The 21221-nt window shown below is 46.3% G+C and overlaps 1 protein-coding gene across 4 annotated transcripts in view; it reads left to right on the top strand.

Annotated features, from left to right (window-relative positions):
- Positions 1 to 21221, top strand: part of ALPK3 (alpha kinase 3) — a 61338-nt gene that overhangs the window by 12921 nt on the left and 27196 nt on the right. For all 4 annotated transcript variants that reach the window (XM_065548340.2, XM_045395940.2, XM_045395939.2 and 1 more), the window contains 2 exons: positions 9419 to 9536; positions 10137 to 11391. In XM_065548340.2, coding sequence (XP_065404412.1) covers positions 9419 to 9536; positions 10137 to 11391 — 1373 coding nt within the window. The remainder of the gene's footprint in view (positions 1 to 9418; positions 9537 to 10136; positions 11392 to 21221) is intronic.

Raw genomic sequence — 21221 nt, 5'->3', positions numbered from 1 at the left:
GCTTAATTGTGTTGACTGTATGGTCCCGATGGTTGCTGTGTCCTGAGGACATGGTTACTTCCTTGACTGTTATTAATGATAGTTTTCTAAAACTATCCTGCTTCAGTTATATCATAATTTTTGCTTAAATCAATTTTACTGTTTACCTTATTATGCCTATGCAATATTATTTGTAACTGAACATTGTAGCATACTATGCATATTTTTTTTCTTTTGTTTTTCCTAAGGTTAGTACTTTCCATAGTTTTTTATTTGTTTCTTTTTTTGGTATCTGTTGCTAATTTTTCTTATACCTCCTAATAGCCTCTTAAGACAATATTCTGCAAGGTCAATGACATCAGTAATCTGGCAGTTACTTTCCTTGGAGATATTCCTCTTGGAGCTCTCCATTCTTCTTTTATCTGAACTGCTAGCCTTTTGGGGCCTGATACACAGCTGTTATCCTGGGTCTTTCCTTTGCTTTTCTGTGGGGTTAATTCAACTTCCTGGATCTCATGTCTTCCTTTGTTGGTTTATTTTTTTGCTTTATTGAATACTGCCCGAGTGGTTTCATCAGGTCCTGAAGATGGTGGAGTAGCAGAGGGCATGGTGATGGCAAGGTCTGGACCTTGCTCTCCCTTGAGTCCCTCTGCTCCAATGTGCCTTCATTTCTCCCTGTATCTGGTACACAGTTGCTATCCTCTAGATTTGCTTTACCTCTCTTCTGTGATAACTTTCCTGCTTTTTGTATTCTACATTTTTTTCTTTCTTGATTTACATTCTTGTTTTGGTAGCTTTCTAGAAAGAGTACATGGGAAACAGATGTTGGATTCCTTGTGTCTGAAAATGTTTTTGTTGGTTGGTTGGTTGGTTTTTTGAGGCAAGGTTTCCTCTGTCACCCAGGCTGGAGTGCAGTGGCATGATCACAGATCACTGTAGCCTCAACCTCCCCGGCTCAGGTGATCTTCTTGCCTCAGCCTCCTGAGTAGCTGGGACCACAGGCATGTGCCACCACGCCCAGCTTATTTTGTGTGTGTGTGTATGTGTGTGTGTGTGTGTGGTAGACTAAGTCCTACTATGTTGCCAGGCTGGTCTCAAACTCCTGGGCTCAAGCAATCCTCCCACCTTGGCCTCCCAAAGTGCTGGGATTATAGCAGGCATGAACCAGTGTACCCGGCCTCTTTTTTTCTACTTTACTTTTTCTTGGGAATTTGGCTGGGTATAGAATTAGAAGCTGAAAATAATTTTCCTTCAGAATTTTAGACATTGTTCCATTATCTTTTTGCTTCCAATATTGCTTTTCAGAGTGAGAAGACAGTTTGATCCTAATTCCTTGCATGTGACCAGTTTTTCTCTCTGGAAGCTTGTAAGAGTGTTCTGGTATTTCATAATGATGTATTTTGATATGGGTCTCTTCACCCTGGAACATGCTTAGATGCTTTCAGTTGGAAACGGAGAGCCTTTAGTTCTGGGAAATTTGATTTTATCCTCCTGTTTTCTGTCATCTTACTTTACGAACTCCTGTTTGGATAGCTGTTCCCCTGGACATGGACTTTTATTTTCTTATCCTTTATTCCCCTTTCATCTATTTGTCTTTTGCTCTACTTTCTGGGAGATTTCCTCAGTTTTATCTTTCAACTCTTCTACTGAATTTTAATTTCCAAGGGTTTTAATTTTTGTCATTTTCTGTAAGCATCCTGCACTTTTCATGAATGTAGTATCTTTTCTTAGCTGTCTGAGACGCTTATTAATGATAGTTTACTAAAAGTTTCCTTTTCCTTGCGTAGTTTTTCTTCTGTCTTGCTTTTTCTCTGTTTAATTTAATTTTGTCATCAATCTTCAATTACAGGCTTTCCTCCCATATCTAGAAATCTTTGGCTGTCAGACAATGAGCAAGAGTAGGAGACTTACAAGCTGATCAGAGGTTCTGAGCAAGGAGGAGGGGCCTGAAAACTTGGCTGTTTACTGTAGGGTGATCTAGGTAGCTACTGTTGGGAACTGCCAAGTAAGTTTCTTTAGTTTCTTCCTCTTGGACTAGTGAGGTTTCCTAGCAAAAGGTTTTCTGGGAGTTATGCAGATCAGAGGGCTGGGTGGGCTCTCAGCATAAGACATTTATTTTATGATACATGGTTATTACATTTTTCTATTTTTCATAGAATAGTCATGCCCTCAGTTATGCTGGCTTATTCTCAGGGCAGACTTTTACATTTCCAAATAATAAACTTCACCTTTGGCTGTGGTGGGGAAGGAGCAGTCATCCAGTGAGATAGAATGGGTGAAGGGTTCCAGAGATCTATTTTCTAAGCACCTTTTAACCTTTCTTCCTTCCTCTTTCTCCCAGTTCCAGAGGTACCAATTTGCCAATTCTTAGGCCCTTTGGGGATTTTCTGGTGTCAAAAGGATAGTTCTCAGTTTTCTCCACTGCTAGCTTAGGGTTGAGCTGTCTTGAGTCTGCTAAGTCAGTTTCCACTTGTCCATCTGCTTTCTAACTTTCAAAATTTTGTTGCTCCTATTAGTCTCCTTGCCTGTTCACTTCATCTTTGTTGATTAAAAAGTCTTTTCAGGGCAGTTTAGTGAGCTTCAGGAAGGGTGTGAAGATAGATGGCATGTTCATTCTGCCTTTTTACCTAGAAGCCTACTCATTTTCTGCCTGGCAAAATCCTTCTCACCTTTCAAGGGGCTTGCCCTCTGGGAGGTCATCTCCGGTGTTTCCAGGAGAGCTCTTGCTCCATCCTCCACCACATAGTTTTTTTGTTTACACATCTCTCTCCCCAACAAGATCATGACATCTACAAGGACAGGGCACACACCTGACACATCATGCCTCTCCAGAGCTGGCACAAAGATGCTCAGTACATATCAGATGACCACAGTGAACCTTGACTGTGCTGATGACAAAACCAGTATCTTTTCCACTTTCCACATTGGCTGTTCATTTCAGCCACAGCTTTGATACCTGGGTAACAGCAGCTGCAGTGGGGACCTGGGACCACTTGAGAGGTGCAGGTGTCAGAGATGGCTCTCCTTCCTCTCCTTTTCCATTCTTTTCTTTGTAGCCACGGAGTTTGAGAGCAATGTGGAGATGCCAGACATGAGTCTGGCTTATAGAATCATGAGTATTTTATCAAATATTCCCAGTGTCATCGTGGAAGTAAGCTGTTCCCTGTTTCAAGCCCAATCCAAAGGAGCAACCTTTTCTGCCACATCTCATGACGACCAGGCAGGGCTGCTCAGAGATTTATTTTATGATATATGGTTGTATATCATACAACCTACCTACTGTGTATATCATAGCACCTACTGTGCCAAGATCTACAACACTACCAATGAAGTCTGTAAGGTTTCTGGGGCTCTGGCTACCTCTGATATCCATACTTTAGTCCATTGTTGATCTTCTCCTCTCCTGCCCCCACTAATCCTCACATACATTCAGAATCTCAGCTTTCCTGAGTTTTGTGTAGTACATTAGGAAAGAGGTCTCTATGATCACCACAGTACACCTCAAACAAGCCTTTTCCAATTAGCAAGGAGAAAATGCAGGCTGTAGGAGAGGGGTGGGGGGAGAGGAGGGGCAACGTGGAAGGTTCTGCAAACTAAAGAGTCAGGGTTAGACACAGGAGCTCTCTAGACTGGAGAGGTGGATCTCTGGCTGAGACTGGCCTCTGTGTGAGGCTGCTGTTTTGCTCCTGGCTTGTCTCCAGAGTGACCACATGTGCACTCTTCCTTCCTCACTGCTGATAGCATTTCCTAAACAAGGCTAGGATGAGTGAGCCCACCAGGGCCCTGCCAGGCAGAGGTGATGCTTTCCTGGTGGTCAGAACTTAGTCCAGGTGAGGGAGAGTCATCTGTGCCAGCAGTGCTCCTGCTGGCTGACCTGTGATGGAAGCCCTTGGGGTCACGGAGAAGAGAGGCAAGGCCCTGGGGTTCTTCCAACTCACAGTAGGCTTATGGGAAGATAGTGGGCCTCCGCTAGCTCCTGTCTGCCCCAGGAGCCCCTCTGGTCAGAGTGCTACTGTCTTCCTTGAGGCAGCCCACTCTCTCCAGCACAGGGGCTTCCCTCCTCCACTCTCCTCAACTCTGTTGTAGATTCTATGTTGTGTGTGTGTGTGTGTTTGCATGTGGGTGCACATGTTCATATTGGGCTGGAAGGAGGAAGCATCAACAGTGGGCAGGTTGTACAAAGGGATTGAGTCTTCTAAAACAGGACCATGTTCCTGAAGAAACTTTTTTAGAGAAGTAAGTCTAAAAATGACTGTTGGGAGCGAAAACTTATATATTGGTCCCAGTAACCCCAGTGGAAAGAGTACTGGAGAAAGGAAAAGGAAACCTAGGGCTTTGCCACATGCTGGCTGTGTGACCCTGGGTGTTACTTAGCTTCTCTGAGCCTCATTTTCTTTTTGTGTAAAATAGGAAGTAAAATACTGGCCTGTGTTATAGAAGAGAGGGATTTGAATTCTGGCTCTCTACTTGCTAGCTAGATAACTTTGGACAAGAGCTTTAATTTCATGAGCTGGGATTTCCTCGTCCTTAAATTGGAGATTAGTAGCAGAGTGCATTCCTCATAGGATTTTTGTGAGGATTAGATGAGATAATACATGAGAAGTATTCAGCTTAGTATCTGGCACATAGTAAGTCTTCATTAATGTTAGCAATCATTTGCACAGGAGTGTTCTGAGGGTCAAATGAAATTCTATGTATTTGAAAGCTTTTTGAAAACTTTACATTTCCATTCATTATTCTTTTGAATCAGAGCTTCTGTGAACTGGGAACGGTTGGGACAAGGCTGCAAGTTTCCAAGGTGGGTTCTTGAGTCAGGTCTGCTGGCTGTGAAACAGATGTCACAGGGTGTGAAGGGGCCGAGGGAAGGCCACAGGCTCAAGTGCTGCTGTGGGCTCTCCTGGCCAGGGCTGGAAGTGTGTGCACACCTGCCTGTGGACATGCACAAATGCATAGTTGGGAGTGAAGGACCCAGAGCCCTCCTGCTTTTATGCATTTTAGGATATAGTTCACATTATTCAGGGCTCAAGGCAATGTGTTCTCCCAAATAAATTTGCTTCCAAAGCTCATTGTGGTTATGAAGCCCCTAAGCTATTGGATTGGTGCCTGCTGTGTAGAGGCAGCACCAGAGGGTGGCATGGAGGCTGAGGCCCCAGCCCTGGGGCTGTGGAGTCCATTCAGCTCCTCTCTCCTTGCCCCACCCCTGCCCTCTTGCCTGAGCATCTGGCTGGACTCAGATGCCCTGGAGACTGAGGCTGTGCTGGGTGGGTCATGGGGTAGGGAGGCTCTGAGCTGGGCCCTTGTAGGGATGAGATCATCTCACAGGATGGTGAGGACACCTGTGCTGGCTCTGGCCACACACACAGTGATGTAACCAGGGGGTTTAGCTCACAGTGGAAACATGGGGCTCGCTTTACAGCCAGGGCTGCCCAGAGTTTGTTCCTGGCCGACACTGCTGCAGTCTCGCCTCCCCTGCTCCCTGCTCCTGTACGCAGTTCCCCAGCATGCCCTTTGCTTGTCACCCTCCCCCTCTCCTGTTGGGGTTCCCTTGTCAGGCATGCCCTTCCCATCCACCTTGTGTGTTCACCCTACTCACTCATTTACTTATCGTCCCACAGATTTCTTTTAAGTAATTACCACACCAGTGTCAGGCACTGTCTTAGGTGGTGGGGATATAGCAGTGAACAAGATACAGTTTCTACCCACATGGGACCTAAGTCTAGCAGGAGAGATAGGCAAGGAAGTAGTCAATGACAGTATTGTGATTAGTGCTGTGAAGCGGAAGTACAGGTGACATGAGAGCTGAGGGGAAGCGGGAGATCAGAGGCACGGAACCCATGTTTCCTGAAATCCTGCCCACCTTCCAAGTTGAGTTCAGGTGCCACTCACTACAAAAGCTTTTCCTGAGTCTCTAGCCAGAGGTGATTGCTCCCTTCTCTGCAGCCCTAAGCACTTAGTGCATTGCTTCATTTATTCATCTATAAATATTTAATGAGTGTTGATTCCATACCAGGGACTATTCTAGGAACTGGGGACACAGCAGTGAATAACACAGATAAGTCCCTGCTGTCATGGAGCTGATGTTTGTCATGGAAAGGATGGACGTAAACCAACACACTCCTAAGTGTATAATATGTCACGTAGCAATGTGTTCTATGAAGAAGAATAAACATAGTAAGAGGAATAGCAAGTGCCTGGGAGACAGTGTTGCTGCTTTACACAGGGTGGTAGGGAAGGCCTCTCTAGAGAAGTGACAGAGCCCTGCAGGAGTCAAGGCATGGTGCTCCTATGGTGTGTGAGGCAAGCCAGCGGGACCACATGAGTGGGTACAGCAAGCTGGGGGAAAGTGGAGGGAGGTGGGGCCAGCATGGTCACAGGGCCCAGATCATGAGGGCTGCGTGAAATGGAGCTCATTGGGGTGTTTTGAGCAAAGGGGCACCATGATCTAACATTATTTAAAAGGATCACTCTGTCTTTTCTGCTGAGAATGGGCTGAAGAGAGCCAAGCAGCGAGATCAGTGAGGAGGTTATTGTAGGAATTGAGGTGTGAGGTGACGGGAATGTGGACCAAGCTGTTGGTGCGGAATGGCAAGGAGTGATCGGATTCTAGATATATTCTAAGGGAGGGCCAGCAAGATTGCTTGATGGAGTAGAGGTGAGACAAGGAAAGGAATACAGGATTGCCTCCAGGTCTTGGCCTGAACCAAATATAGGGATGAAGTTGCTATTTACTAAGATTTGTGGGAACTGGCTTGGAGGGCAGACTAAGGAGCTTGGATGGGACATGGTAAGCTTGATACCTCTTAGACCTTCAAGTGGAAATGCCAGGTATGCAGTCAGAAATAATGACTGGGGTAGCAGACTGGGCTGGAGATAGAAATTTGGGAGTCCATAAGCATACATATATTTGAAAGCCACAGGACAGATTTAGGACCTTCTGGGTTGTGAGTAGGGATAGAGTATGGAAAATGGTTCTGGGGCCTGAGCTCTGGGGCAGGTCTAGGTGGGAGGGGAGGACTGATGAAGAGCTCAGGAAAAGCAGCCAGTGAAGTAGGAGGAGTAGTTAGAAAGAGCGGTGTCCTAAAAGCAAGTGAAGCAAAGGTTTCAGGAAGTGGGTTTGGTACTGCTGATGGATTAGGCAGATGGGCATAGGAATTGGATTTGGCAATGTACAAGTTATGGGTGACTTTGACAAGAGCAATTCTGGTGCAAGAGAGGCTATAAAAGTCTGACTGGAGTAAGGAAAATGAAGACAGTGAGTACAGGCAGCTCTTTCAAAGAATTTTTCTGTAAAGCAGAGAGCAGAGAAATAAGAGCAGGGGTTGGAGGAGGCTGTGGGGTCAAAGGAAGTTCTTTTTAAAGAAGGACACAGTAGAGCAGGCTTGTACGTTGATGGGAAAGATGTAACAGAGAGGAAAAATTTGATGATGCAGGAGTGAGCTGGAATAATTGCTGGAGAAATGTCCTTGATTAGGCACGAGCAGGTAGGATCCAGTGAGGGGAAGCTTTACTTAGGAGCATGGTGTATCTGTAGGCAGTAGGAAAGGCAGAGCACCTGTGCAGATGCTAGGTGCATTGCTGCCTTGTGCGGGTGCATGCCATGTCTCACCTTTTCTTTTTTTTCTTTTTTTTTTTTTTTTTTTTTTGAGACTGAGTCTTGCTCTGTTGCCCAGGCTGGAGTGCAGTGGTGTGATCTCGGCTCACTGCAAGCTCCGCCTCCCGGGTTCACGCCATTCTCCTGCCTCAGCCTCCTGAGCAGCTGGGACTACAGGCATCTGCCACCATGCCCGGCTAATTTTTTTTGTATTTTTAGTAGAGACGGGGTTTCACTGTGTTAGCCAGGATGGTCTCGATCTGACCTCGTGATCCGCCCACCTTGGCCTTCCAAAGTGCTGGGATTACAGGCTTGAGCCACTGCACCTGGCCATGTCTCACCTTCTCTTTCGCACAATAATCTCCTGGAGAGCAGAGACCCTGTCTCATGTGGTTCTGTGTCCTCATAACCCTAGCTTGCTGTTCATGTATACTTAATATATATCTTTGAGTGAATGTATGTTAGCAGTCTCATTTCGAGCAAGTAATGCAGATCAGTCAGCTTAAGATATGAATCAGCATTCATTGGTAAGTCCAGAGGGGCTTCTTATGGAATTGACAAGAGGAGGGCAGCTGTGCCCAGGCAAGGAATGGAACTAGTACTTGGAAATATCTTGGAACTCCCTCTGTCTTCCACTTCTTATTCAATCCTGAACATCGACTTCCTTTTTCCATCTCTCACTGTAGTGTTTGCTTCTCAGTCCACGTGGCAGAACATGGCTGCTCTACTCTTTTGAAACTAAATTTCCAGACACAATGGTAGACTGTCTGTAGGTCCTAATTCCCAAATACTTGGTCAAATAATTAGCTAGATTAGCTGATTTGCTCTCCATTACTGAACCAATCAACTATGGACAGAGAGATAAGGGATATGTGACAGTAACAGCTGGGAGCTCCTCCTGTGGGTGGGCTGGAAGTGCCCGAGAAGGGGCTGGGCAGACACCTCAGTCAGTGTCACTGCAGTGACAGGGTGGGTAGGAAGGGTGTAGATGTGTGGACAGATGGACGATAGGTAAATGAATGAATGGGTGGACAGATAGATGCTTTAGCCATGTTGTCAAATAATCCTAACAGCTCAGGAACCTGAAATGAAAGAAGGAGGGCTCTTGGAAGAGATGCTCATGGTGGGACATGGGGGAGGAGATCTCTGTAGATAGAGCCCTTACTGCAGTTGAGGAAGTAGAACGGGCCACTATAGAAGGAAGCTTATTCCCAGGAGCCAGGGATTTCTGGAAACTCCTTGTCTCCCTTCCCATTAGGAAGCTAGGAAGTTTCTCCTCCATATTTTCCTTCCTACTGCTGAGGGGGAATTGTTTTCAGCTTTGACAGGGACCAGCTTCTAAAAATAAGTTGAGCTATCATACGGTGGCTCTGTTCTTCCAGCAAGCCTGGGGCAGGTGGTCCTGTCCAGTCTCTTCAGGTGGTCTGGAAAGCCATGGCCTCGTGTTCTCTCCTCCTATTATTATTATTATTATTATTATTATTATTATTATTATTACTGAGATGGAGTCTCACTCTATCGCCTAGGCTGGAGTGCAGTGGCGAGATCTTGGCTCACTGCAACCTCCACCTCCTGGGTTCAAGCGATTCTCCTGCCTCAGCCTCCCAAGGAGCTGGGATTACAGGAGCCCGCCACCATGTCTGGGTAATTTTTTTTTTTTTTGTATTTTTAGTAGAGACTGGGTTTCACCATGTTGGCCAGGCTGGTCTCAAACTCCTGACCTCAGGTGATCTGCCTACCTCAGCCTCCCAAAGTGCTGGAATTACAGGTGTGAGCCACAGTGCCTGGCCTCTTCCCATTATTTTGGAACTGGCCTTCCTGCAACCCAATCTCCTGCTTCTTTCTCAGGATACCCAGAGCCAGAGGTGACCTGGTACAAGGATGATACGGAGCTGGACCGCTACTGTGGCTTGCCAAAATATGAGATCACTCATCAGGGCAACCGCCACACACTGCAGCTGTACAGGTGAGGGAGAAGGGCCTGTTTTGCTCTCTTTGCCCTCCCGAGGGCCCTTTGGCTGGGGTCCTGCCCTCAGAAATGGAGTAGTCTAGATGGAGATGCCCAGGCACTCTCTGGGGATGGCGGGCGGGGTTCTGCTGTGTGGTTGAACTACCTGGTGAACCACATCTGCCTTCCAGTGTCTGGGAGCTCCTAAGGCCAGGGTGGGAGTATTCCTGACAGAGAGCTGGTGCAACCAGTGGAGGTCCTGACCTACAGAAATATTTTCCATGAGGTCAGCAGCCAAAAAAAGCAACTGTATCATCATGACTTCACAAGGGGCTGTGTTGGTCACATGCTTCTGAAGGGAGCTCTCCTGGGCCCCAAGTCTAATCCCTCCTGGGACAGTATGGCCTTGGTCAGCCGCCACCCTTTTGCCAGCCTCAGTTTCCTCAACTGTAATGGAGGGTGTTGTATGTTGTGACGTGTGAGATGGGGCGTGGCACACAGCAGGGCTTGCAGTGGGGAGGGGGAAGCGTGCCCGGCTCTGAACGGCTCTGGCTGGGGGGTGTGGGGGCTCTCACCTCCCAGGAGGGGAGAGGTGGCACCTCACGCTCCTACCTCTAGGTGTCGAGAAGAAGATGCTGCCATCTACCAGGCCTCTGCCCAGAACAGCAAGGGCATTGTGTCCTGCTCAGGGGTCCTGGAGGTGGGCACCATGACCGAGTACAAGATCCACCAGCGCTGGTTCGCCAAGTTGAAGCGCAAGGCTGCGGCAAAGCTGCGCGAGATCGAGCAGAGCTGGAAGCACGAGAAGGCGGCGCCAGGGGAGGCCGACACGCTGCGCAAGCTCAGCCCCGACCGCTTCCAGCGAAAGCGGCGACTGAGTGGGGCTGAAGCGCTGGACCCCTCGGTCCCTACCAGGGAGCCTGAGGGTGGGACTCTGGCGGTTTGGCAGGAGGGAGAGACTGAGTCTGCTCAGCACTCAGGTTTGGGCCTGATCAACAGTTTTGCTTCTGGAGAAGTGACCACCAACGGGGAGGCTGCCCCCGAGAATGGGGAGGAGGGAGAGCATGGCTTGCTGACATACATCTGTGACGCCATGGAGCTGGGGCCTCAGAGAGTCCTCAAAGAGGAGAGTGGGGCCAAGAAGAAAAAGAAAGATGAGGAATCCAAGCAAGGCCTGCGGAAGCCAGAGTTAGAGAAGGCAGCCCAAAGCCGCCTTTCTTCAGAAAACTGCATCCCCAACTCAGACGAGCCTGACTCCTGCGGGACTCAGGGGCCCGCGGGCGTGGAGCAGGTTCAGACCCAGCCCAGAGGCAGGGCTGCACGGGGGCCTGGGTCCTCTGGCACAGATAGTACCAGGAAGCCAACCTCTGCTGTGGGCACTCCAGACAAGGCCCAGAAGGCCCCTGCCCCGGCCCTGGCCCCTGGCCCGGGCCCGGGCCCAGGCCAGGAAATGTATTTCTCCTTGAAGGACATGTACCTGGAGAACACCCGGGCAGTCAGACTTCCGGGGGAAGACGGCCCCCAGACCCTGAGTGTCCAGGCGCCTGGAGAGAGTCTCAAGGGGAAGGCACCCATTGGGGCTAGAGATGAGGGGGTGCCTGGTGCTCCTGGCCAGCCCACACACTCCTTCACCCCCCAGCCCACTAGGCCTTTCAACAGAAAGAGATTCGCCCCTCCAAAGCCCAAAGGAGAGGCCACCACCGACAGTAAGCCCATTTCTTCTCTGAGTCAAGCTCCAGAATGTGGGGCCCAGAGCTTAGGGAAGGCCCCACCTCAGGCCTCTGTCCAGGTGCCGACACCCCCTGCCCGGCGGAGACATGGCACCCGGGACAGCCCACTGCAGGGGCAAGCAGGCCACAGGACTCCAGGAGAGGTAAGTGTGGGTGTTGGGTGCCTGGAGGCTGCTCTGGGAAGCTGACCTCATGGAAACTTGCTGCAACTGCTCCAGCAGCCAGTGAGCGGTGGGCTATTTATAGAAAGGGGTGGGGAGGGACTGGAGTGCCAGCTACAGGGACCGCAGGCATGCCCTTCGCCCCAGCCCGTTTCCTGATGCCAGGCATGTGGGCAGCACAGCCTGACTGTGACCCTCTTCTGGGAGTGTAGGAGTTCACAGCCAAGGGGACTGTGCCCTGGAGGGAGATGGAAGAAGATAGTATTCTCTGGGGTGGGAAAGGGGGTCAGTGGAGAGCTTTCTGTGGGCTTTGCTGAGGCAACAGTGTTTCATGGGGGAGATGGAGGAGCAGGTGTGTGCTCTAGTGTACAGCAGGTGGTGGCAACTTGGCTGCTCATGAGATTTTTAACAAAGCTGAATGTCCAGGAAATGCTGGTTAAATGTGGGTTTATCTAAGGTTCTGAAGTCAGGCATACCTATAAGCAAATCTGACTGCCTTAACATGGTGTGATCTAGAGCCAGTTGTAAAACTGGAATAATAATAATAATAATACCTACTTCATAGGGCTGCTGTAAGAATCTGGTGCCCACTAAGAACTAAGTAAGTGGCAGTTGGGATCAGATACGACTATGGTGTGAAACAGAAGAAAAGTGTTTTACTTGATAGCAGGAGTGCCATCACCTTCTAGGGAACAGGTAGCCCACAGAGAAAAGATGATGTTTTGTGTGGAGACAGGGGTAGTGGAGTGTCCACTCCCCAAAGAGGCAATGGGTGGCAGCATTAAGGAGCTTGAGGGGCGGGATTGAGAGGGCAGGAAAGAAACAATTTGTCCCTTTTGGTTATTGCTTCATGTTTCAGGGGCTTAGAGGGCATTATTTCACAGAGGTTTTGGGAGACAGAGTGTTTTATAGTGGAACAGAAAGAAGACAGTGTTTCTTATGAGTGACAGAAGGAGAAATATTTCAAGAGTGGAGCTGGGGTGGATAAAATAGATGGAACATATTTACACTGAGAAATACTGGTTATTTATTTGAAATCCCAATTTAACTGGGTGTCTAGTATTTCTTTCTTTGGTTTTTTTGTTTGTTTTTTGTTTGTTTGTTTTTTGAGATGGAGTTGCCCAGGCTGGAACGCAGTACAGTGGTGCGATCTCAGCTCACTGCGGCCTCCAACTCCCGGGTTCAAGCGATTCTTGTGTCTCAGCCTTCCAAGTAGTTGGAATTAAAGGTATGAGGCACCATGCCTGGCTAATTTTTGTATTTTTAGTAGAGATGGGGTTTTGCCATGTTGGCCAGGCTGATCTCGAACTCCTGATCTCAAGTGATCTGCCCACCTCAGCCTCCCAAAATGTTGGGATTACAGGCATGAGCCACCATGCCCAGCGCAGTATTTCTTTTTGCTAAATCTGATAACCTTAAGTGGAGACAGCCTCTGGTTTTGGTGAGAACTAAGATGAAACTATTTCTTGGGGTAGAGGAAGCAGGAGTTATGGATCCGGGAATGGCTTCATGGGGGAACAGGAGGAAAGCAGTGTTTCCCAGGGATAGGGACAGAGGACAGGTGGTTTCTCGGAGCAGTGAAGGGAAGCACATGAGGGACAAGCTGATACAGCACCTCGCAGAGAGCAAAGGGGAAAGGATGCTTTGTGGAGAACAGGAGGGGCTTTCCCACAGAGAGAACTTTCATGGCGGGAAGGAGAGAAAGACTAGTTTCAAGGGTGACCATGGGAAATGGTTTTATTTCATGGGTGCTAAGGTCAGACTGTAGGAACAGTAGTTCAGAGGGCTTTGGAGTGGAACAAACCTCAGAGACTTCAAACTAGACTTTCTGGAACCTGTTCCTGACTCTTGCCCCCCTCATGCCTGGTCTCATGTAGTTTTGGCCAATGGAGTGGTAAGTTCACAGTGGCCCAGGGAAGGCTTTGTAGGGCTGCTGCAGATGCCTGACAGCCCACAGGCTGGACAGCAGGGCCTTTTGGAAGAGATGGCTCTCATAGGCCCTCATAGCTCATTTAGGAAGGGACCAGGCTGTTGGCCAAGTTAGTGTGCAAATCTAGCTTCTCTGCCTAAAGGGTGAGGAACCCCATACCAGATGGTGGCATCCTCCTGGTAGGGCCAGAGGAAGTACCAGCCCCCTCTTCCTTGCCTCTCAAAGGTAGGAGGAGGGGCTCAGGCAGTGTGGTACCTGAGAGGTTGTCTGTGTTGGTTCCACTGCTCCTACAAAAACCTCATGGTTAGGCCGGGCGTGGTGGCTCACGCCTGTAATCCCAGCACTTTGGAAGGCCGAAGCAGGTTCATCACTTGGGGTTAGGAGTTTGAAACCAGCTTGGCCAACATGGTGAAACCCCATCTTTACTAAAAATACAAAAAATTAGCCGGGTGTGGTGGCTTGTGCCTGTAATTCTGGCCACTTGGGTGGCTGAGTCAGGAGAATTGCTAGAACCTGGGAGGCGGAGGTTGCAGTAAACCGAGACTGCGCCACTGCACTCTAGTCTGGGCTACAGAGACTCTGTCTTAAAAAAAAAAAAAACAAAAAACCAAACCAAAAAAAAAAAAAAAAAAAAAAAAAAACACCCACAGGCACAGAACAAAGCCAAAAACCTTTTTTTTTTAACTTAAAAAAATTGTTAAATAGGTCATACATGTGAAACACGTTTAACATCTATGTATGTATACTTTTAAGCTGTTGCTTTTTAGTGGATGAATTTGATTTTTTTTTTATTTGGGACAGGAACTTGCTTTGTTTGTCACCCAGGCTGGAGTGCCTTGGTGCGATCATGGCTCACTGCAGTCTCAACCTCCTGGGCTCAAGCGATTCTCCTGCCTTAGCCTCCCAGGTTCCGTGCCTGAGACTATAGGCGTGTGCTGCCATGCCTGGCTATTTTTTTCTTTTTTTTTTTTTTTTTTTTTGGGACGGAGTCTCACGCTGTTGCCCAGGCTGGAGTGCAGTGGCGCGATCTCGGCTCACTGCAAGCTCCGCCTCCCGGGTTCCCGCCATTCTCCTGCCTCAGCCTCCTGAGTAGCTGGGACTACAGGCGCCCGCCACCGCGCCCGGCTAATTTTTTGTATTTTTAGTAGAGACGGGGTTTCACTGTGGTCTCGATCTCCTGACCTTGTGATCCGCCTGCCTCGGCCTCCCAAAGTGCTGAGATTACAGGCTTGAGCCACCGCGCCCGGCCTATTTTTTTCTTTTTAAAAAAATTTTGTGTAGAGACAGGGTGTTGTCATGTTGCCCAAGCTGGTCTCGAACTCCTGGGCTCCAGTGATCCTCTCACCTTGGCCTCCCAAAGTGCTGCTATTACAAGTGTGATAAAACAGCCTGGTCTGTTTTTTCATACTCTAATCCTGCCAAATTTTTTTGAAAAAAAAGTTATATTTTTATTATTAAAAAAATGGTCATAGTAGAAAATATGGAGGAAACTGAAAACTTGAAGTAGAAAGTAAAGGCCAGGCACAATGATGCCTGTCATCCCAGCACTTTGGGAAGCCAAGGCGGGTAGATCACCTAGGTCAGGAGTTCAAGACCAGCTTGGCCAACATGGTGAAACCCCATCTCTACTAAAAAAAATACAAACAAAATTTAGTTGGGGGTGGTGGTGGGTGCCTGTAATCCCAGCTACTCAGGAGGCTGAGGCAGGAGAATCACTTGAACCCAGGAGGCAGAGGTTGCTGAGATTGCACCATTGCACTCCAGCCTGGGCAACAAGAGCAAAACTCCATCTCAAAAAAGAAGAAATAAAGAAAGAAAAAAGAAAGTAAAAATCCACCTATTATCTACCATCCAGAGATGATTATCACCCAAGAGATGAAGGGACATCTTGGTGTATCTACCAATCTTTTTATGTGTATATGTAGTTTATGTAGGTTTTTACACTTTTGTTTTTGTTTTTTTTTTTGAGACAGAGTCTCGCTCTGTCTCTGGAGTCTGCGTGGTCTCGGCTCACTGCAACCTCCGCTTCCCGGGTTCAAGCGATTCTCCTGCCTCAGCCTCCAGAGTAGCTGGGATTAGAGGCGCCTGCCACCACGCTTGAGTAATTTTTTGCATTTTTAGTAAAGATGGGGTTTTACCATGTTGGCCACGCTGGTCTCAAACTCCCGACCTCAGGTGATCTGCCCGCCTCAGCCTCCCAAAGTGCTGGAATTACAGGTGTGAGCCAGTGCGCTGGCCTTTTTAAGCATTTAATATGCATTTTTTCTGATCCAGTTTTATATCCTGCTTTCTTTCTTCTTTTTTTGTTTTTTTTTAGATGGAGTCTTGCTCTGTAGCCCAGGCTGGAGTACAGTGGCATGATCTCAGCTCACTGCAACCTCAACCTCCTGGGTTCAAGCGATTCTCCCACCTCAGCCCCTTAGTAGCTGGGATTATAGGCACATACCACCATGCCTGGCTAATTTTTGTATTTTTAGTAGAGATGGGGTTTCACCCTTTTTGGCCAGGCTGGTCTTGAACTCCTGACCTCATGATCTGCCTTAGCCTCCCAAAGTGCTAGGATTAAAGGCATGAGTATCCTGCTTTCTTCTCATCATTTCATGAGCATTTGCCATGATTTCTAAAAAATCTTCAAAAGAACTTTATTTTTAATGACTATATAAGATGATATAGTACAAATATTTTAACCTTTTTTTCATAGTTTTTATGCTTTCCTTCCCTGGTCTTAGATTAAGTAGTAATCTGTATTTTTGCTAATTTTTGTTGTTTGAATTCTTTCATTTGATTTTTAAGTTAATCTGAAAAGTATTTGGGTGTATAATATAGCATCAGTCTCTGGCTTGATTTTTGACTAATAGGTAATTTTCCTCAACATTATTTGTGGAATATTCAAACCATATCTATTATTTAGTTTTTCTTTCCTGATACACTAATTCTTATACATACTAGAGCCAATTTTAATTCCTACATATACATCTGTCATAATGCATTCATCTGTGTGTTGATTTTTTATAAGACAATCTTGTTTGAATTTTTACAGGTTTGCTTTTTGGCAGGGCAAGTTCTTCTCTTACACTCCTTTAAAATTTTTTCTTAACTATTATCTCTTGTTTATTCCTCTAGGAAAACTATAGAATCATTGTTTGAAATTCTCCAAACTCCTAGATACCATTGTTTTTTACTTTATAATTTTTTGTTCACCATTTTTTAAATAGTCATGAATTACATTTAACAAGATTATAAAGCCTGTTAAATCCTTTTGTGGATAACTAAAGGCATATTTGTATTTTGAATGGGCTTTTAGTAAAACTTTGGAAGAACCAATACCTTAGTATTTAGCCTTCTCATTTGGGACCACAGTCTCTATTTCCATGATCCAAATCTTCTTTCTCATCTCTCTTTTTAAGTTCTGTTTGTTTTTTAATTCATTTGAGCCCAGCGTGTCTCTTGTTAGGATTCGTTACTTTCAGGGTCCCTGTTTCTGGGATATTATGCCAGTGCCCTCTTACTCTGTCTTGATTTTCTTTCCTGGGAATAGGGGTACCTCTGGAAGCTCGAGTTAGGCGTCTCTCATGGGTGTGGATGAGGAACAGATGGTAGAGCTGGGGCATCTTGAGTTGTTAAGAATGTCTGCTTCTCCTCCAGCCCAGGCATGCTGTTCACACAGCTCTCTCTCTGGGCAGGAGGTAGCTGATGAATGGAAACTAGCCTTCAGTGCCCTCAAAGTCTGCTTTTTATGAGATTTTTTTTTTCTGGGACTGCCTCAGATCTCTGGAGCTGAGGTACATAGGGGAACATGGTAGAATGCACCATCTGCCAAAATCCTTGGAGAGGACCATGTAGGTGTGGGAGAGCCCTGCTGAATGCTTTGAGACCTAAGTGTCTCTTTTTGAGAAGCCTTGAAGGTCCTGAGGATGATCTTCCAAAGGCATAGGAACTCTCCTCTCACAATCAGGGCTCTTTAGTTTTCAGGGAGGACATGGATATAAATATCTTTTGAGAGCTGTTGAATTGAGGGAGATTGAGGAGAGACATGATCCTTGCCTTGAAGAATTATCTACTGAATTGAGGGGACTGGACTCACTAGAAAGAAGTGCAAAGAGGATGTGGTGAATGATGACAACAGAGGACTTTCAGAGAGGGAGAACGGTGTGGTCTGGAGTCACCAGTGAAGGCATCTAGAAAGAGGCCAGACTGGTTGGCATCATGTATAGATTTATTATGGGAAATGCCATATTAAAAAAAATTAATATAATTTTAAAATATAAAAGATAATATTCTCAGGTGGAAAGGAATTAGCTGAAAGAGAAAAAGGAAGACATTCTGGGAAGGATGAACAGCATGAAACAAAGGTGAGATTGTGGGCTAGAGAGGGAATATAAAACCATCCTATCCTAATTTTGATACCTAAATGCATTGAAAGCTTCTCAACATTTTTTCTTCCTTTCTATGTCTTGTGTACTGCTTTGGTTTGTTTAGCACCAATTGTAACATTATCTAAGGCCAGGAGTGACACAGAAAAGGAAGAGAACTAACAGTTATTCAATATCAGCTTCTGGTAGTGCTGGGTTAGATAATTCAACTACTGAGGACAGCTAGAAAAGCTAGGCAAAATATAAAAATATCTGCTTGAAGGCACTGGAGAGCTGACAAAGCGAAGAATTACTGGGCCAGGATCTGGGAGGAGATAGAAATCTAGAATAGTAGTCCCAGCATTTGACACAGCTTTTGTCCTGGGAGGTATTTCTTATGCCAGAAGAGGAGAATGAGAGACTGAGCAATAGTTTAGATAGTCTCATGAGACTAAGGAGACAAAAATTAGAGCCCATGGTCTCAAGAGTGGGAGCCCTTGTAAGCCCCCTGGGTTTTGGGTTGGGACCCTGAAGGTTTGTACCCTAGGAGAAAGGGGAATCAAGTAAATTACTCTCACAGTATTGAGGTATTGATGAGCTCCAAGTCATGTGGTAAGAAATATCTCAATCCCTGAAATTAGAATTAGGTGGTTCAAGATACTTAGTGCCCTCAGGCACCTGGCAGAAGCAAACAAAAATCATATCTGGGGATGACAGCATCATCTTAAGCCTCAAATTATTTTTAAAAAGTATTTCAAATGTAATATTCAGCATGAAATGAAGATAAGTCCACAGAAGATAGAAATTGGCCCACAGGTTGCTGGGCACACTGGCTCATGCTTGTAATCTCAGTACTTTAGGAGGCTGAGATGGGCGGATCACTTGAAGCCAGGAGTTCGAGACCAGCCTGGCCAATGTGGTGAAACCCTGTCTCTACTAAAAATACAAGAATTAGGCCAGGCATGGTGGCTGACGCCTGTAATCCCAACACTTTGGGAGGCTGGGGTGGGTGGATAACAAGGTCAGGAGTTCAAGACCAGTGTGGCCAAGATGGTGAAACCCTGTCTCTACTAAAAATACAAAAATTAGCTGGGCGTGGTGGCGGGTGCCTGTAATTCCAGCTACTTGGAAGGCTGAGGCAGAGAATTGCTTGAACCTGGGAGACGGAGGTTGCAGTGAGCTGAGATTGTGCCACTGCACTCCAGCCTGGGTGACAGAGTGAGGCTCCATCTCAAAAAAACCCAAAAAATAAAAAACAAAAATTAGCCAGGTATGGTGGCACATGCCTGTAATCTCAACTACTTGGGAGGCTGAGGCACGAAAATCACTTAAACCTGGGAAGCAGAGGTTGCAGTGAACTGAGATTGTGCTACTGCACTCCAGCCTTGGTGACAGTGAGATTCCGTCTCAAAAAACAAAAGAAAAGAAAAGAAAGAAATTGCCCCATAGGTTTCCAACTTTTGGAATTATTAGACGTGAATTGTAAAATTAAAATTAGTTTACCTCCTTCATATATTGAAGGAGATAAAAGATAAGATTGCAAATTTCACCAAATACCTAGAAACTATAAAAAGTGGAAAAGGCCAAGCGCAGTGACTCACACCTGTAATCCCAGCACTTTGGGAGACTGAGGCAGGTAGATCACCTGAGGTCGAGAGTTCGAGACTAGCCTGGCCAACATGGCGAAACCTGTCTCTGCTAAAAATACAAAAATTAGCTGGGTGTGGTGATGCATGTCGGTAATCCCAGCTACTCAGGAGGCTGAGGCAGGAGAATCGCTCGAACCCAGGAGGCAGAGGTTGCAGTGAGCTGGGATCACGCCACTGCACTTCAGCCTAGGCAACAGAGTGAGACTCGTCTCAAAAAAAAAAAAAAAAAAAAAAAAAGAATCATTAGAATTCTGGAATTGAAAAATACAATAACTAATATTATTTATTATAGTTATGGCAGTTTCATTTCTGGATGAGATGGAGTAAATACACTCCATTCTGTATCCCCCACTGAATGCAGCCAAAAATGTAGGCAAAATGTATGATACACCCACTTGACGACTTTGAAAAGCAAATAGTCACGAACAGATTGGGGATGAAGACCAGAACTCAAAGTACCACTGAACCTACAGTGTTTACTATTTTTTTTTTTCCCCTTCTGGCATTTCCTGGGCTAGTCTTAATGCTGTCTGAAACCCAGATGTAAACATTAACATGGGCAGAGAGAGCTCCAGAAGCTCTCTAGATCAGGCGTCAGGAATGGAAAAGAGATTTCTTGGCAGTGACAGTGGTAGCAGTAGAGGCCACAGGCGCCTAAAACTTTGAGAGAAGAGAATCTTCCCTCTCCATTCAGAGGAGCTGTGATCCTAAGAGTGGGACAAGCCCCTGTTCCTTTTTTTTTTCTCCTGGGTCTCTTCCTTGGTGCAGATCACACACTCGTGTGTGAAAGTATGTGGCAGAGAGGGGTAAAAGAAGCTCCAGCTATTTGGCCAGAGGACTGAAAAAGGGGGCCCTATGGGGGAAACTATGGAGAGGGAAAAGCTTGGGAAAATGACCTCTGAGAATCATTAATGACCTCTGGGTTTATAAACTCTTTTTACATTTCTGGGCTCATTCCCAAGCTGTTCCTGCATGGATCTGATTCTGAAGAGCATATGAAAAACTTTGAGAATGAAATACTTGGAGAATAAAAAACTTTGAGAATAAAAGCACTAATGAACCATCATTCAAGTCCCACACTGGCCACTGGGTGGCACACACACATGGCGGATCCAAATAGCCCTGCAGGCTGGGTGTGGTGGCTCATGCCTGTAATCCCAGCACTTTGGGAAGCCGAGGCAGGCAGATCACTTGAGGTCAGGAGTTCGAGACCAGCGTGGCTAACATAGTGAAACACTTTCTCTACTAAAAATACAAAAAATTAGCCAGGCATGGTGGCACATGCCTGTAGTCCTACCTACTTGGGAGGCTGAGGTGGGAGAATTGCTTGAACCCAGGAACCTGGGAGGCAGAGGTTGCAGTGAGCTGAGATTGTGCCATTACACTCCAGCCTGGGTGACAGAGTAAAGCTTCATCTCAAAAACAAGACAACAACAATAAGAAAACCCCAAATAGCACCAGAAAGGCTTGGAAAATATAACCGAGATTGAAGCTATAACCTCAGAGGCCTGAATGAAATTTGTAGCCTGAACACAACTAGGTAGATTGCCTTCCAAGACAAAGATGTTAATACTCTCCATAAGATTTAAACAAGAATCAGAGTCTTGTAATATTTAAAATATCCAAATACAATAAAAGTTATATGGCATATGAAAAATCATGAAAATCTCCACTTGCATGGAAAGACAATCAAAGAGTACCAATGCCACAGTGACACAGATGTTAGAATCATCTGACTTTAAAATCATCTGACTTTACTATAAAAATGTGGCAAGTAAGGGTAAATACTCTGGAAACAAATGGAAAGATAGAAAGTCTCAGCAAAGAGGTAAAAGACTAGCCTGGGGAACATGGCAAAACCCTGTCTTTACAAAAAATACA

The sequence above is a fragment of the Macaca fascicularis genome, chromosome 7, assembly GCF_037993035.2.
Source record: "Macaca fascicularis isolate 582-1 chromosome 7, T2T-MFA8v1.1".
Taxonomy (NCBI): Eukaryota; Metazoa; Chordata; class Mammalia; order Primates; family Cercopithecidae; genus Macaca; species Macaca fascicularis.
The sequence above is the reverse complement of the archived record's forward strand: the minus strand, read 5'-3'. Positions and strand labels throughout refer to the sequence as shown.